General features: G+C 59.1%; 1 protein-coding gene across 1 annotated transcript; it reads left to right on the forward strand.

Annotated features, from left to right (window-relative positions):
* Positions 1 to 491: 491 nt before the first annotated feature.
* On the forward strand, positions 492 to 17,421 carry SLC7A10 (solute carrier family 7 member 10). Its single transcript, XM_004371611.1, has 11 exons — positions 492 to 793; positions 10,168 to 10,372; positions 12,934 to 13,085; positions 13,358 to 13,483; positions 13,553 to 13,706; positions 14,512 to 14,635; positions 14,722 to 14,825; positions 15,150 to 15,246; positions 15,479 to 15,628; positions 16,427 to 16,604; positions 17,078 to 17,421. Exons 1-11 carry the CDS (start codon positions 508 to 510, stop codon positions 17,206 to 17,208), a joined length of 1,707 nt encoding a protein of 568 aa, XP_004371668.1. The 5' UTR covers positions 492 to 507; the 3' UTR covers positions 17,209 to 17,421.

Raw genomic sequence — 17,421 nt, forward strand, 5'->3', positions numbered from 1 at the left:
CACACACACACGACCCTCGTGGCTCAGTGATTAAGACCTTGGCTGCTAACCAAAAGGTTGGCAGTTCGAATCCACCAGCTGTTCCTTGGAAACCCTATGGGGAAGTTCTGAACTGACTTGATGGCAGTGGGTTTGGGTTATTTTTTTTAAGTACAGGCACACAGTGGATTCCCAATGCACGGACAGTTGTTATTCCTGCCAGCTGCCTCAGCCTCCTTGAGGGCAGGGGCAGTCTTGTCTTTGAGCTCTGCTCATCCCGTCACTCCTCAACCCGCAAATTAATGGAAATGAGCAATGGGGCCCCTTCCTCCGCTCAACTAAATTAAGAAGTTCTTCCTAAATCTGCCCCCAGTCCCCTCCTTCCTTTCCTGGCCAGGACTGGGTGGTGGGGAGCGGCGGGGGGGTTCCCTTTAAGGGAGGTGGGGGAAGGGGCTGCCGGCCAGCCCTCCTTCCGCCCTCCCTGGCCCCCGCCACCCAGGGCCCGGGTCCCGGGCCCCGCGCCAGCGCATGCGCCCGCCTGTGGGCGCTGTCCCGGCTCGAGGGCCGCGCGCGCGCGCGCGCATAGACGGACGGACAGACGGACTGGCTGCCGGCCGGACAGACGGGGCAGCGCAGGGAGTGGGGACGCGGCGGGACAGCGACATGGCCGGCCACACGCAGCAGCCGAGCGGGCGTGGGAACTCCATCCTCGCGCCCTCGCGCTCCCCCGGCTCGGGCCCGGGCCCCGGCGCCTCGGAGCGGGTGGCGCTCAAGAAGGAGATCGGGCTGGTGAGCGCCTGCACCATCATCATCGGTGAGCGGGGCCCGAGGCGGGCGGGGGCCCGGGCCAGCAGGGTCGAAGGCGGGGGGCTGTACAGCGGCTCAGAACGCGGGGCACCTCCCCTCTGGGTGCTCCTACGGGGTCTGCGACGGCGTGACCACGGGTGGGTGGACGCGGGAGCACCTGTGGTGTCTCCCCTAAAAGCGCCCGCAGAACTTCCTGTTCCCACGTCCCGAGGCGCCCTGATTTTTTTTTTTTTTTTTTTTTTTAACCTGAGAGAGATGTGGGTCTCATTCACCGCTGGAATCTTCGCCCTGCCTTTACTTGGCTGTGGGGCTTTGGCAAGTCAAGTACCCTCAGTTTTTTCATCTGTGAAATGGAAACAATGACTCCGGCCATTCCTTGAGAGCCAGAGCCTTGCGAGTGTGGGGCTGGGCCGGCAGGCCCCGCTGAAACCCCAGGTTCTGGGCTGTGGCACCAGTGAACCCCTCCTGTGTGCAGGTGCCATGGGGTGCAGGAGATTCATTCTTCTAAAGCGAAGAACTGGAGGTAGACTGGACAGGTAGAGCCAACCCACGGGGAAAACGGGCTCCGAGCGTGTAATCACTGCAGAGTCTGGCAGCAGGATGCAAGGGAAGCAGCCAGTGACTGGGAGAGGCCAGACACAGGGTGGACAGACCAAGCCTGCCTGAAGACCAGCACTCCCTGGGCAGGGGTCCCAACGCTCACAGTCTCCAGCCCTCTGGCCCAGCTTCCACCTGTGAGTGGATCCGTTTGTCCTGCCTTCAGCTCTGGTGACCAGAGGGCCCAGGGAGAGAGAACAGTGGTTGGGTTTTTCTCCCTCTGTCCCAAGTCACAAACACTGATTCCTTGGGAACTGGGCCCAGGTCCCCATCAGACACCTCTGTGCCCCCTCCCGGGAGGACCTCTTCTGTCACCTGTGTCCCAGGAGATGGATGATTGGGGCTTTGACTGTTCTCAGCCTACTGCCTGTCCAGCCCTCTCCTTACCCAGCCAGTGGGAGCTGCTTGTGCATAGACCGTCCCAACTGCCCACCCACCCTCAGACCCCTGGAGTTGGAGAGAGCTTGGTGGCTCAGGAGGGCGGGCCCAGAGTTTCCACTTCCTTCCCCTCTGCCCCGACACTGGCAGATCCCAGGCCAGGGTTGGAGCTGGCTCTTGTCCACCCCCATACTCACACTGAGAGTTGCCGGTGAACTCAGCCCCTAGGCGGGTAGGTCTACTGTCTCACGCACTTGCCCTAGAATGGTATCTCCAGGAGCTGGTTCTGATCCGGCCCTGCGTGCCTCTGCCTGGCTGTCTGCTAGGAGGAAGGGCTGGCTCCCCCCACTTGGCTGGGGGACTGGTTGGAGCTTTTCCCTGGCTCCCACTCTCCCTAGGAGCTGCCCTCCCCCCAGGAAGAGGAAACATGCACATTATAGGCAGGCTATGGCACCAAGAGGGTGGCCATATCTGGGGCCAAGTTCAGGGCCTGGCGGATGCAGGAAGAAACGCAGCTCTTCCTGGGCTGCCCCTGTTAAGCCCAACATCTTGAGCTGTATTCCTACCCTGTCCCTCCCCTCTCACAACCCACCCGCCTCGGGTCAGGCAGAGGCCGCCAGGCCTCTCTGTCCCTGAAAGAGGGCCATGGTGGTGGAGGGGGAGAGAGACCTAGCGCAAACACCATGGCCCTCCTCCTGGGCAGACCCTGTCGAAATTATCCCATGCAGCCCCCTGTCTGCCCTTACAGCCCTGCCACTCTTCGGTCCATTCTTGTTGTTCCAGGTTCCCCTCCCACCCCGTTGCCCCCCAGCCTTGAAGGCTCAGCTGAGGAGACCAAGGCATGGGGTGGGGGGTGACTTGGCCCAGGGCATGGATCCAGGACCAGAACCCCTATCCCAGGGCACTCAGTGGGGGTCCCACAGAGACAGCAGGGCAGAAGGCTGGACTGGGCAGGAGACAGGCAAGGGGAGAAGCAGCCTGAACTAGAAGGTGACAAGGAGATGAGGGTGAGGCAGGTTGTGGGAGGAATCAGGATCTGCACTGCCCTCACCGCCACCCTGCTCCATAATCTATCCTCGTTTGTCGCAGGTTACTGAACTTATCTCTAAAGCATCCAAACAGAGCCCCCAGGAAACCCTGTACTTCCTTCACCCTCTGCCCCCTGCCCCTTCCCAGGCTGAGAGTGGGGCTTTCAGGAATGGGGAGCTGTGGCAGGGCCGTGAGCAGGAGTGAGCCTCCACCTGAAATGTGTTTAGGACAGCACCTGCTGGCTGCTGCAAGGAGCCGCTAGAGGGGACAAGCCAGAGAAAATAGAGCCAGCTGGGACAGGGACCAAGAAGGACAATATTGTCCCATCCAATATCTGTTCATAACACCTCTTAGTGCATTATGTTATGAAAACATATGTTCCCACCTTGCCAGGTGAGAATTTTTATATCCATTATGCAGATGTAGAAACTGAGGGTTGGAAGTTAAGTGGCACTGCTGCAAGTGGTAGACCTTGGATGTGGAGCCAGATTTGGACCCAGGTCTGAGTGACCCCAGTCCAATGCCCTTCTCCATACTGCCCCAGTGCTGGCCAAAATTGGGGCCAGATTCAGGGCCTTTGATGGGGGAAGGCTGGGGACTGGGCTAGGTTTCCTGACCTCACCTGACCAGGGTTTACTGAGTTCCCCGCCCCACTGTGGACAGACGGGTGGAAGTGCCCCCTGGGGGCTGTGTACACAGGGTCTCTCTTTCTGACGCAGGGATCTCGGCCAGCTCTCTCACCCGATCCACACCCAGGGCAGGACCTACCCAGGTCCTGGCAGAGTGGGTGTTACACCTGGGTCTGCTGACCAGGCTGCCCCTTCCTTCACACTCTGCATTTGACTGCAGAGTCCAGCTCATCCAGGTGTTTGTGGGTCAGACTCAAATACACTCAGGGACTCAGGGGTCTAGGTCATGAGCCCCATCTCCTTGGGAACCACTCCCTGCTCGTTCAGCCTTGGCCAGGTCCTTTTCTGTGGTCTCTGGGACTGGAGGTGGCTGGACTGCTCAGAGAATGGACCCCTCCAGAACCTCATCCCCTCCTCACTGTGACCCTGAGGAGACATAATCCCCCATAGGAGTTCCTCCATGCCTCACCGTGTCCCCAATTTATAGATGAGGAAACCGAGGACCTGAGGCTGCAACCAGCCCAGGGCCAGAAGCCCTTGGTGTGCTCTGGGACAACTTCGGGGGCTGGGTCACCATCGGCTACAAGCACTGGATGCATTCATTCATCTATTTAACCAAGATTTATGGAGCTTTTACTGTGTGCCAGGCACTGTCCTGGGTGCTGGAGATGCAGCAGGGAACAAAACAGGATCCCTGTCCTCCTGGAGCTGGCGTTCCAGTGCCAGGGTCCAACAGCAAGCAAGAGAAGCAGGCCAAGTACACTGTAAATGGGATAACGATAAGTACTAAGGTGAGGAGATGAAGCCAAGGAGGAAGACACAGGGTATCGGGGATGGGGATTTTTCAGCAGCAGATGATGGGATCCCAGCTGTGGGGGCTTTGCAGGCCCCGGTAAGGACTTACCTTTTTCTGTGTGTGAGATGGAAGCCCTAGAAAGGTTTTGAGCAGAGGAGGGATGAGATGAGATGGGACTTAGTTCTTAACAGGCTCATTCTGGAGAAGAGGCTGTGGGAAGCAAGGGCAGAAGCAGGAAGCCCAGCCAGGAGGCTACTACAGTCACCTGGGCAAAAGACAGTGGTGGCTTGGACCAGGGTGGTGGCAGTGGAGGTGCTGAGAGGAGGCTTAGTTCAAGATGTATTTGGAAGGTAGAGCCAGAGGGTTTGCTGATGGACTGGATGTGGGGTGCGGAGAAAGAGGAGAGTCACGGTTTTGGCCTGAGCAGCTGGAAGGATGGTTTGCTATGTACTGATTGGGGGGCCACTGTGAGAGGAGCAGGTGTTGGGGAAGGAGGGTGAAAGTCAGGAACTCAATTTTGAACATGTGAAGTTTGAAATGGCTGTTTGTTCAGTAGTTAATTGGACATACAGATTTAGTTCAGTGGAGAAGTCCGTACTATGGGTATAAATTTGGGGTTGCCAGCAGATAAATTGTATTTACAGCCCGGGGACTGGACAAGAGCAGCAAGGGCGTGAGTGTATAAAGAAACAAGAGGAGGCCCCAGGGCTCAGCCCTGGGCACCCAACGTTTAGAAGTCAGAAGGGATCAGGAAGAACCAGCAAAGGCATCAGAGAAGGCGCGCCGTGGAGGTAGGAGGAAGTCCAGGAGAGGTGGTGTGCTGGAGGCTGAGTGAGGAGGGACCATCGACTGTGCCAGTGCTGCCGATAGGTCCTCTAACATGAGGCCTGGGGCTTGATGGTTGGATTCAGCAACAGGGAGCTCATCAGTGACACTGACGAGACTCATCCTGGAGACAGGTTCTGCTGGGACTGCCCAGGCTCTGCAGCACGGGGCTGGGCCAGGCAGGGCTGAGCAGACTGGGCAGAGAGGGCTCGACGCTTCTGCTCACTCCCTGTTTGGAAGGGAAAGCGGGTTAGGCCAGAGGTGCGTGGCAGGCAATTAGCACTTCCAGGCACATCCTTCCCTGGGCCTCTGCCAAGACCGCCACGGGCATGTCTGTCCTCCCAGAGGGGTGCCTGACACACGCTCACCACGAGGATGCTCATGTGCAGGGGCCACAGGCTTCATCCAGGTCTCAGTAGGGCCATGGGCAGGGCGCTCCAGGGCAGGGCTCTGGCTGCTCACCCCAGGGTGTTGGGGTCCCATGGGGACCAGTGAGGTGACAAGAGCAGGTCTTCAGAGACCAGATGGGATGTCCTAGGGTGTCTCCAAGGTGGGTGCCAATAATGAGATCCATAAGCACTTCCAGGGACTTCTGGTGTGCAGCTTGGGCCAAGAGCGTGCCTGCATTACTTTCTCGTCATGACACTGGTGTGCACCCCAGTTCACAGATAAGAAGGCTCAGAAAGGTGAAATAGCTTGTCCAAGTCCCCACCATGGGGACCTGGGATTCCACCCAGATCTGGCAGTTCTCAACTAGTAAGCACCCCTGCCTAGGGCCTTAGAGGCCTTGGGCCTACTGATGGGAACATAGAGGTCTTTCCCAGAGGCCTCATGGTCATATCTTACGCAGGAGATTCTGGAACTCATTGTTCAGTGCAAGGGAAGGAGGCCTGGTCCACAACCAAGCCCCAATCAGGCCCAGGAGCTCCAGAGCTGCCTGGGACCCCAGGTGTCTCTCTCCGTTGGGCCAGTAGGCCCCTGTGACAGAAGGAGGCCCCCTTGTGGCCATGCTCACTGGAACAGGCACGGGACTAGGCCCAGTGGATCCCCTGTTCTCGGAGGCATGGGCCTCCCGTCCCAGCAGGCCAGGGCCCAGAGCGTCCCTCTGGGAATGCAGGATCCTTGCAGGGTGGCAAGTAGAGGAATCGCTTCCTGCCTGTCCTCTGGGCACCACGGGAGCGGGGCAGGGTCCGTAATAGAGGCCAAGGCCGGATGTCCAGGAGGGCCTCCTGAGGGTGGTGTTGCTTCAGGGAGGCCAGTGAACTGGGGAGAGACTTTCTACAGTGGAGGACATGCAGACCCTGAGCAGACTGTCTCCTTGGTCCCCATGCAGATGTGCCTCTGCCAAGGTCAGGGTTGGACCAGTCCTCTGCTGCTCCCTAGCCCCGTAGCCCCCCTGGCAGATGGGGAAACTGAGGCCCAGAAGGGCAGCACCAGCCTGGGCTCACGCAGCCAGCTCCCAAATGTGTTTCTAGGGATGAGGGGTGGTGCTCGGTGGCCTGGCCTGACAGGACCTCCCTCCCACCTCCCCAAATCAGACTGCACATTCCCCACGCACATGCCGCGGGCAGGTGCCTTGTTCCGCAGACACGCCCTCCATGGTGCGCGGCTGCCTCCCAGAAATAGGTCAGCGCAGCAGCTGCCAGGGAACAATGGTCCTTTCTTCCTTCCTCTGCAGAGCCGGGTAACCCCCATCAGGCCAAACATCTTAATGTGATAAAAACCACCCAGCACGGGCTGCGAGAAGAGGGCAGGCAGGAGCAGACTCAAGGGAGACCTGCTGGTGGTGGGCACCCATATCCCTGCCCACCTGTCTGGAGCTCCAGCCCCACTGAGCACCTGCGGAGACCATTGGTGCAGGGGAATGTGGAGGCCTCAGAAACTGCATCTCTGCAGTCAGACACACACCTGGGCACTCAGCCGCATCTCCCAGCCCATCCCACGTCCCCTGGCCCGCCCCCTGTTCCTCCAGACCAGGATACCCCAAGGCCGGGTTTGTCCACGGCTGTCCCCACCCCATCAGGCAGATCTGATTCCGCCTGGGCCCGAACACCAGGGTCTGAGAAGGGAGGCTTAAGCCCGAGCCCCGACCCCTGTAGCCCCCCTTGCAGCTCTGACGGTCCCTTCTCCACCTCTTCTGTCATCCCTCTGGAGCTGGGGGTCCCAGCCCTGTCCTTGGCTTCCGCCCTCCACCTTCTTTCCCTCTGCAGCTCATCCAAGCCCACTGCCCCTGTGGCTCCTTGCAGAGCCCCACCCACCCCCACTGAGGCAAGAGCATCCGAGGACAGAGACGGGGTTTTCTTACCCCTTTCAAGCACGGACCTGGGGCAGATGCTGGAGGTTGTCCAGGCCCAGAGCAGGAGGCAGCCGGGGGCCTCAGAGATGCAGGCACTGCCCCACACACCAGTTCCTTGGGGCTATTTGGGGAGAGGTCCTGACCTGTAGCCTGAGGCCACGTGTCCAAAACAATGCTGGTCTCCACCCCCACCCCCAAGGCTCCAGCCACCGGGCACAGGGTGAGTGGTGTGTCCCTTTCTGACCCCAGCCAGATGTGGCTTCCCCAAAGGCTATGCAGCGTAGTGGGGTCCCTGAGGGGCAGGTGGCTTGGGGCCCTGGATGCTCCCTTCCCAAAGGCACCCAGCTCCTTCCAAGGCCACCCAGCCCCCGCTGGCTTCCAACCTCACTAGCTTTTGGCAAATTCTGCTCCACCAGGTCCTGAGAACAGAGTGAACTCAAAGGCCCCTAACCACCCACCAGGCCTTGGACCACCCCCCGCTCCCAGGGTTCATGAAGGAGGCGGCCCCTCTCACCTTGCATGCGGGCTGGGGGCACAGCTTACCTCTGGGGGCTGGGGGACAGGAACTCCTTCCTTCTTATCTGGATGTATTTAGGGCTCCTGGGATGTGACCAGAAAACCAAGCGGGGTGTCGTGGCTGTCCAGACTGGAAATCTGTGTCAGCCGGGGGCGGGGGCAGGAGGTAGCACCATGGACAAAGAGTGAATGCAGATTGGCAGCCACAGCTGTGTCCTCGTCCAGCCCCGCCTGTGGGCCTGGCAGGTGGAGCAGCAGGGCTCTGCGTGACGGACGTCACCCACTTCCAGGCCCTGGCAGGTGGGAGTGATCCTCCTCGAAGGACCGAGCCCCTAGGTCCTAACAGGGTTGACTCTTGTCCATGTGGCCTGTGGGTTTGGGGATTATTTCCTCTTGGACAGGTCCTAGTATGAATCTCCAGTAACACTATCTGATTCACTCGCACAGATGAAGAGAACTGCCCCCCTTTAAAAGGGGTCCCAGAACACAGCCCCCCTTTGCCCTGACTGCCAGGGAGCTCAAGGCTAAATGGACACTCGCAGAATCTCGCCCATCCCAGGAACCAGCTCTGCAGTCCACACCTCGACTTTGTGCATTTCCCATTGCTTCAGGAAGCAGAGGCACCTGCTCTTTCTCCTCCCAGATACCCGAGTCAACAGGGGTGCCCTCCGCCTGTCCACCCTTCAGTTCCACTTGTACCTGAGCCTGGGAAGCCTGCACCCCTCTGCTCCTCAAGTTTCCTCTTGGAGGGCCAGGTGGGGACTGCTGCCCCATTTCACAGATGAGGAAGTACAAGTCAAGTCATTAATGCTGCGTTGGACGTCAGGCCATTTACTCATCCGTTAGTTCATTATGTCTCTGGGTGATGGAAATAATTGATGAGCTGGACTGATAACAGAAAGGTTGGTAGTTCAAGTCCACCCAGAGGTGCCTCAGAAGAAAGACCTGGCGATCTACTTCTGAAAAATCAGCCATTGAAAATCCTATGGAGCACACTTCTGCTCTGACACGTATGGGGTCACCATGAGTCAGCATCGACTCAACGGCAACTGTTGGGTAGTTTAAGCAACAGATATTCGTTGAGCACCTACTGTGTACTCAGATACTGAGGTGAGCACAAGCAGGTGCTGACTGGTGAGGCTGCAGACACTGCACACAGAACCACAGCAGTGAAGATGCAGAGCACATCTTGAGAATGAGCAGAGCACTTCATGCACAGCCTCACATTTACCCCTCCCAGTTACCCCATTTTATAGACAAAGTTAGAGAGACGAGCAGGCAGGGCCTCGAAGGAGGGGACAAGCAGAGGGTCCCAGGCCTCCTGACCTCCAGCCATGGTGAAGGGTGGCCCCTGCTTGCAACCCGTGATCTGCCCCAAGTAGGGGTGGAGCAGCCGTCTGTGTCCAGGCCCCAGACCAAGCTGAGAGTCAAGGCCGTGTCTGCCTTGATGGCAGAAAAAAAAAAAAAATCCACCAACTCTTCTCCCTCATCCTGCTGTCCCTTGCCCAGGAGCTGAAACATTTTAATGGTGCCAAGAAATAAGGTCGCTTCAGGGTCTGCGTCTGCACCCTGGGTTCTAGGTCAGGGAGGACCGTAGGAGGCATGGGGGAAGAGCTTTCTGGTGGGGAAGGGGGAGATAGAAGATAAAGAAAGGACAGAGCAGGGTGCAGGGAACCAGGGAGCTGTGATGTAGGAAGAGGAGCCCAAACCCGAAGTAGTCAAGGAGGACTTCATGGAAGAGGTGCTACTCCCTGAGCCACTCCATGAATTTGAACTTTGGCCAATAGAAAAGTGGCAGGAGAGTGACATGGTCAGGGTCTTGTCTTAGGAGGCCAGCTCTGGCCAGCAGGTTGGAAAAAGGCCAGGCAGCTAGAGACTGACAAGTCAGGAGGCCTCAGCTGGGGCACGGGGCTGAGTCTGGGCCAGACGGGGATGCAGAGGAGGGACTACCACCCTGCCATCGTTCAGGGGGCAGAACAGGCTCACCTGTGCCTGCTACACTCCATGGGGTAAGTGGGGGTGGAGGGACTTAGAACACGACCAGTCTCTGGCAGGGAAGCCTGGATGGATGGACAAGGCACCTTTTCCCACACATGGGGATGGGTGGGAGATGATGAGCTCAGAGCAGGACTTGGTGGGTGTGAGGGGCTGAGGGGCATCCACGTGCCTCAAGACCCACCTCCTCCCAGCTCCCCAGGGAGAGTCCCTGGCTCCCCACCTTACTGCAGCACCCTGAGCCCCACAGAGAAGCCTGAGCTGCTAAGGAGACCCAGGCCTGACCAAGCCTGATGCCTCCCCCATCTCCCCACCCGCAGGAAACATCATCGGCTCGGGCATCTTCATCTCGCCCAAGGGTGTATTAGAGCACTCGGGCTCCGTGGGCCTGGCCCTCTTCGTCTGGGTCCTGGGTGGGGGCATCACTGCCCTCGGCTCTCTCTGCTATGCGGAGCTGGGAGTCGCCATCCCCAAGTCCGGCGGGGACTACGCTTATGTCACAGAGATCTTCGGGGGCCTGGCTGGGTAAGTGTGGGGCACTGGCGGGGCAGGGACAGCTTCTCCGGAACAGGATGGCTGGTTGGGCTCTGGGCCTCGCTCTCTACTTCTGCTTCCACATCCAGGAAGGTCATGGGAGTCGGTGGAAAGAAGGGGTTGGGGTTCGGGCAGCCTTCCAAGTCCAGGTGAATGACACCAATGCCCACCCCACCTCGCTGTCTGCCCCTTTCCAATAGAGCTCCCTCAAAGCCCCACTCCCCGCTCAGTGCTTATGGGTGGGGAGGCTCTAGGTATCCGAAACCACTAGATAATCTAGAATCTAAGCAAGGAGGGGGGCCTTGTTTTCAGTAAACCCATATGCAGGGGAGTTGGGGAGGGAGGCATGATACTCCTATCACAAGCCCTGCAAGAGGTCTCCTTTAAATAGCTTCCTCCAGCATTCTTTCATTGATCAGTGAACATTTGCTGAGCACCTACTGTGTGCTGAGGGCTGGCGATGCAGTGATAGAAAGAGCCATCCTGTCCTGAAGTTGCTCCCACTGCAGTGGGGAACAGCCATGCACATGTGGTGAAGACCTAGAAAACCCTTGCTTTGGTGGAGTGTGTACAAGTAGCCAGGAGAACAGGGTGCACGCCTTCTAGGGAGAGTGCCCAACAAAAACCACGTTTGCACCAAGGCTTGAAAGAAGGGTAGAATTTTTCTAGGTTGACCAGCCAGTGGGTCAGCGTGTACAAAGGCCTGGTGGCCTGGGCAAGCATGGTGCAGCTGCTGCAGCTAGAGGACAAGGTCAGGTTCATGGGCAGGTGTTGTGACTTTGAGGGGATAGGGGGGATGGAGGCTGTACTGGTCATCCAGGTGAGCGATGCCAAGGGCTTGAACTAAGGCACAAGCAGATGTCTGAATAATTTAGGAGCCTACATTGAGAGGATGCGGTGGCCAGCGTGGCATGAGGGAGAGGGGACACAGTGGGGGTGATACCTGCTTTCCCATCAAGAGGCTTCCCAGACCACGGTGCCTTTCCCGAAGGGGGAGGTGGAGATTCCAGGGTAGGACTGGCCACGTTGGTGGCGTCTGTGGCACATCCAGGGAGGTACTTAGTCAGGTATCAGGTGAGGGGTCTGGAACCTAGAGGAAAAATCTGGGCTCAAGTATACAAAGTTTTGTTCTGAGGGATGCGCGTCAAGGGCCCGTAACTGGGCGGCCGCGGATGGAGCCCTGGCAGGGGTGCACACCTCTGTGTCTGTGGGTGCCTGCCTCTGGGGAGAGGACCCACAAAGAATCCTCCCAGCTGGGGCTGGGAGAAGGTGGGAGGAGAGGAGGGCCCAGCACCATGCCCCACAGGCACCCCAGCATGGAGGGACGGGCAGAGGGGAACACCCAGCAGGGGAGGAAGGCCGTGGAGCTAGGACATCCCGGATCCAAGAGGAGGGTCTTAGCTTCCTCCGGTCGCCATTCAAAATACCACAAAGTGGATGGCTTTACGGAACAGAAATTTCTTTTCTCACAGTTCTGGAGGATAGATGTCTGAAATCAGAGCCTCAGCAGGACCCTGCTCTCTCTGTTGGCTCTAGGAGAAGACCCTTCCTTGTGTCTTTCAACTTCTATAGCCCTGGGCGTTTCTTGGCATACCTTGGGCTGTAGATGGGTGCTCACATGCTGTCTTCTCCCTGTGTGACTCTGTGCCCGTGTCTGTTCTAAATAGGATTAGGACGCACCCTAGTCTGGCACAACCTCGTTTAACTTAACTGACAACAAAAGAAAAACCCTATTTCCAAACAAGGTGACAGTCACAGGCACAGGGGTGAGGCCTTCAACGTATCTTTTCGGAGGGACACCACTCAGTCCGTAACAGGGAGGGTCATGCAAGGTGAGGGTGGGGTGCAGGGCTACAGAGCAAAGATGAGGACCAAGAGGAACCCACCAGAGGTCACCTGTGCCCTGGCAGAGACAGTCCCTACCCTCAAGTGCTGGCCGAGCCTTATAGGACCACCCCTAAGGACAGACCCTCCCCTGGGGAGGGGCAGAGTCTGAGGGAACAGCTCTGGCCTCACAGCCTTGAACCCAGGGACCCCACCCACACTGGGGTGCCTTGCAGAGGCGAGATGCAGTGAATCACTCCCCACGGGACCCAGGGCCCTTTACAAGGTCGAGGTAGTGGCTCCTCTCTGGTCCCTGCACCCAAAGGTAAAGGTCTCTGTCAGGAGTCACCGCAGCCCATACCTACCACCTGCTGGCAAGGCTGCAGGGCTCTGCTGAGAACAGCCCACCCAGCTCAGGAAACAGCCTGTGGCCAGGGAGGCTAGGCGGTCATTAAAAAGGCATTTAGTTCTGCATCCTCCACCCCGAGGGCAGCCCCCTAGACGTTTAAATGTGCTCAGCCTTCCCTGTTAAAGCAGTCTACAAATAAAGCAGTGAGACCATGACAGGGTCACCCCTGCCTTCCTGAACCGGAAGCCTCCTCCCAGCACCCTCGCCAGCCCTTGGGTGTCCGTTCCAGGGTGGCAGCTCCGTTCAGCACGTCGGGGGCATCTTGGCCAGGAGGGCGCAGGATGGCTGCCCCACTCCGGCCCTCGCGTGTTTGTTGCAGCTTCCTGCTGCTCTGGAGCGCCGTGCTCATCATGTACCCCACCAGCCTGGCTGTCATTTCCATGACCTTCTCCAACTACGTGCTGCAGCCCGTGTTCCCCAACTGCATCCCGCCCGCCGCCGCCTCCCGCATGCTGTCCGTGGCCTGCCTGAGTGAGTCCCCGCCCTGGGGCCCCAGGCTGGGCCTCCCACGCAGAGCAGCCCTATGCCCAGGCCCACCGCTGCCCCCTGCCTGTCGGGGAGGGCTGTGGGGCAGGCTCCTCCAGTAGCCAGTCCCCCGAGAAGCCGGCCTCTGGGTTTGGGGCACACTGCACTCCAGCTGGCGGGGGCGTGCCCTTCTCCTGCTGCTTGGGCTGGTCTTGGCCGTGGTCTCGGCCTCGGGTGCCCACCGGCCGCCTGCCCCGGTAACTGCCTTTCCTCCCCAGTGCTTCTGACGTGGGTGAACAGCTCCAGTGTGCGCTGGGCCACACGCATCCAGGACGTCTTCACGGGCGGGAAACTTCTGGCCCTGTTGATCATCATTGGCGTGGGCTTTGTCCAGATCTTCCAAGGTAGGGCCGGGGTGAGCGTGTGGACAGGGCTGGGGAGACAGTGCTGACCCTTGACCTCTGGACCCCCAGGACACTTCGAGGAGCTGAGGCCCAGCAACGCCTTCTCCTTCTGGATGACGCCCTCTGTGGGTCACCTGGCCCTGGCCTTCCTCCAGGGCTCCTTTGCCTTCAGTGGCTGGAACTTCCTCAATTACGTCACCGAGGAGCTGGTGGACCCTCGAAGGTGCGTGGAGAGGGGCGGGGCCCAACGGCCAGGGAGGCAGCCCCTCTGAGCTCTCGTCCCAGGACCAGGGTGTGAAGCAAGGGCCACATGCGAAGGCTGCTGGGTGGGCTGGAGGCAGCACCCTCAACCACCCAGGGGGCCCGGCCCTCCTCATTGAGGACCGCTGTCTCTGTGGCTCAGACTGGTCATCAGCTGACCACAGCCCGTGGGCGTACAGGTGAGTCCCTGCCGCCCCCCCGGGGACAGCTCTGAAAAGAAGTCAGGATGCTTGAGCTGTGGCCCAGCCTGCGCTGTATGCTCAGAAACGCTGGGTAATCACATGTCCTCCTGCTGTAAATGGAGTCAACTATTTGCTCTTGGCCAAAAATCATGCACGTGCATGCAGCGTGGTCTCGAGAATAAAGCTGATGACTCCGTCTGATGCTCAGCCGGAGATCTCGACGGCAGACGGTTGCAGCTGCAGGAACACCAGCAAGGGGGTTTGATAGAGGGCCCCAGGGAAGACCCTAGATCTGTGGACTGGAGCCACCCAAGGCTAGCCTTGGCTGTCTGCACTTTTCTCGTCACGTACAGACATTAGACCCTGCCCTGAGGGTACAATGTGACCCCCTTCTCCATCTGTGCCCAGGACCGGGTAGGGGAGGCAGACGACACTGCTTAGCGCCCCGGCAGCAGTGCTTCCCGGTTTCCTGCCCCAAGGCTCCCAGCAGACAAAGGAGATGGCTCCTGCTTTCCCCCCACCCTGGGCTCCGCTCCCCCACCCCACAAGGAGCTGACGCTGACGTGCTCCCACGACTGCCCACAGGAACCTACCTCGCGCCATCTTCATCTCTGTCCCACTGGTGACCTTCGTGTATGCGCTCACCAACGTCGCCTACTTCACTGCCATGTCCCCACAGGAGCTGCTGTCCTCGAACGCGGTGGCTGTGGTGAGTGGGAGCCCCTGCTGGGTCCCTGGCTGCTGCCCGGCCCCCGTCCCCACCTCACACGCTGGCTTTTCTTCTGTGCCCATCAGACCTTCGGGGAGAAGCTGCTGGGCTACTTTTCTTGGGTCATGCCTGTGTCCGTGGCGCTTTCCACTTTTGGAGGGATCAATGGCTACCTGTTCACCTCCTCCAGGTGACTGAGCTGGAGAGAGGGTGGCTGTGGTGAGGTGAGGCGGGTGCACTGGTGTGTGCAGGCAGGGCTGGGGCCAGAGAAAGGGAAATCCAGCCAGGCGGAGTCACCTAAAGCTGGGACGGTGAATTTCCCAGCAACAAATGTCTGATTCCCAACTCTGTGGTAAAGAAAGCAAGAAGGAGGCAGGCTAGATGAGGGGAAGAACTGCCCAGTGGGACTGCTTATCTCTGGAGCCGGAAGTCAGAGATGATGGCTCAGGAGGGACACCAGGCCAGAGCTGACTCCCAGCTCACGGCACCCACCATCTCTGTCTCTACCCCTCAGGCTGTGCTTCTCTGGAGCCCGGGAAGGGCATCTGCCCAACCTGCTGGCCATGATCCATGTCAGACGCTGCACCCCGATCCCTGCCCTCCTTGTCTCCGTAAGCTGGGGGACCAGGCTGGGCAGGGTTCGTAGTCAGGGCCACCCAGCGATGGCGGGGTTTCTCGGGTAATGGTAGGGTAGGCCCTGGCTGTGGCGGCAGCCCACAGAAGGTGGGGGGAGGGGCTGGGCTCACCCTGACCTCCTGGCCTGAGCGAGACAGGCACAGCGCAGCCTGCAGGGATGGCAGGAGGCAGCTGGAGGCCAGCCCTCAGGCCTCGGTGCTCCCCCAGTGTGGGGCCACAGTGGTCATCCTGCTCGTGGGAGATACATACACGCTCGTCAACTACGTGTCCTTCATCAACTACCTCTGCTATGGTGTCACCATCCTGGGGCTGCTCGTGCTGCGCTGGACACGCCCGGCGCTCTACAGGCCCATCAAGGTGAGGCCCGGGCAGGAGGACTGCCCAGTGTGCCGAGAGCTCTGGGGACCAGGAGCGGGGCAGGTGCTGACGGTGACAGTGACCCTAGCTTTTCCCACATGCTGGGCACTGCCGGGGGCTTTACCTGCACGGACGTATTTAATCCTTATGACAACCCCACAAAGACCTGTTGCTGTCGAGTCAATTCCGACTCATAGCGACCCTGTGGGACAGAGTAGAACTGCCCCATAGGGTTTCCAAGGAGCGGCTGGGGGATTTGAACTGCTGACCTTTTGGTTAGCAACTGAGCTGTTAACCACTGCACCACCAGGGCTGCACAGCCCCACAAGGTGGGTGATTTTAATACTGCCCGTTTGCAGACGAGTGAAGTGAGGCTCAGAAATTTGCTCGAGGTCATGCAGGCAGCTAGTGACAGCCCGGGTTCCATGAGCCCGCAAAAAACAGAACAAAAGAAAGTGAGCTAAAAGTCTGCCGTTTGCATGTAAATCCTCACTCTGGAGAAGTGCTCAGTGGCAGAAATGGAAAACACCGAAACATAATTGACCTTCAGCCAAGTCCCCCCCCACCCCCCACACACACATGTACACACACGCACGCACACACGCACGCCGTATGGGGCTCAGAGCGGCTGAGACTTTGACAAATCCTCAACAGTTTGGCCGACTGACCGTTCCATGAACGGCTCCCAGCGGGCTGGGCTGCTGCCGGGAGAGGCCCAGGGAAGGGAGGGCAGCTCCTCAGGGCTGTGGTGGGGTGGGCTGCGAGGGCTCCTTCTGTGCTCACGCTCGCTCTCCTCAGGTGAACCTGCTCATCCCAGTCACGTACTTGGTCTTCTGGGCGTTCCTGTTGGTCTTCAGCTTCATCTCGGAGCCCATGGTCTGTGGAGTTGGGGTCATCATCATCCTCACGGGGGTGCCCATGTTCTTCCTGGGAGTGTTCTGGAGGAGCAAACCAAAGTGTGTGCACAGAATCACTGGTGAGCAGGGCAGCCTTCTCAGGTGACAAGGCCTGGGGACTCACTGTGTGCAGGGCGGCCTTCTCAGGTGACAGGGCCTGGGGACTCACTGTGTGCAGGGCAGCCTTCCTGGGGTGACAGGGCCCGGGGACTCACTGTGTGCAGGGCGGCTTCTCAGGTGACAGGGCCTGGGGACTCACTGGTGAGCAAGGTGGCCTTCCTGGGGTGACAGGGCCTGGAGACTCACTGATGAGCAGGGCGGCCTTCCTGGGGTGGCAGGGCCTAGAGATGGGACTGTTGTGGCCAACCCAAGAGCTGGGGTGGCAGCACAGGGCCCAGCCACCCCAGATGTCCCCCCGAGATGTGGCCAAGGGGCCCGGGACTGAGCCTGCAGGGGAACAGCTCCCTGAAGACACCTGCTTGGGGAGATGTCCAGTGGTGGGGTGGCCGCTGTCCCAGGGGCCAGGCCCCAAAGTCCGTCTGTCTATCCTCAGAGTCAATGACACGCTGGGGCCAGGAGCTGTGTTTCGTGGTCTACCCCCAGGGCTCCCCTGAGGAGGAGGAAAACGGGCCCTGCCAGGCCTCCCCACTCCCCTCTCCGGACAAGCCCCTGAAGACACAGTGAGATGCTTGCGGAGACTGAACAGCTGTTTCTGTTTACATGTTGTGTATTGAGGAGGTTTTTGCAAAAACTTTTTTTTTTTCTTTTTGGAAAAAAAGATCCCATTCTTAGACGCCTGGCGTATGGAAGTCCTAAAGATGCAGACTGGGTTTCCTGTCTTAGCCAGGCCCTGCTAGCCCTCCCTGAAACGGTCTACAAATAAAACAGGGCTGGTTG

Source organism: Trichechus manatus, unplaced genomic scaffold, assembly GCF_000243295.1.
Source record: "Trichechus manatus latirostris isolate Lorelei unplaced genomic scaffold, TriManLat1.0 scaffold00014, whole genome shotgun sequence".
Lineage (NCBI taxonomy): Eukaryota > Metazoa > Chordata > Mammalia > Sirenia > Trichechidae > Trichechus > Trichechus manatus.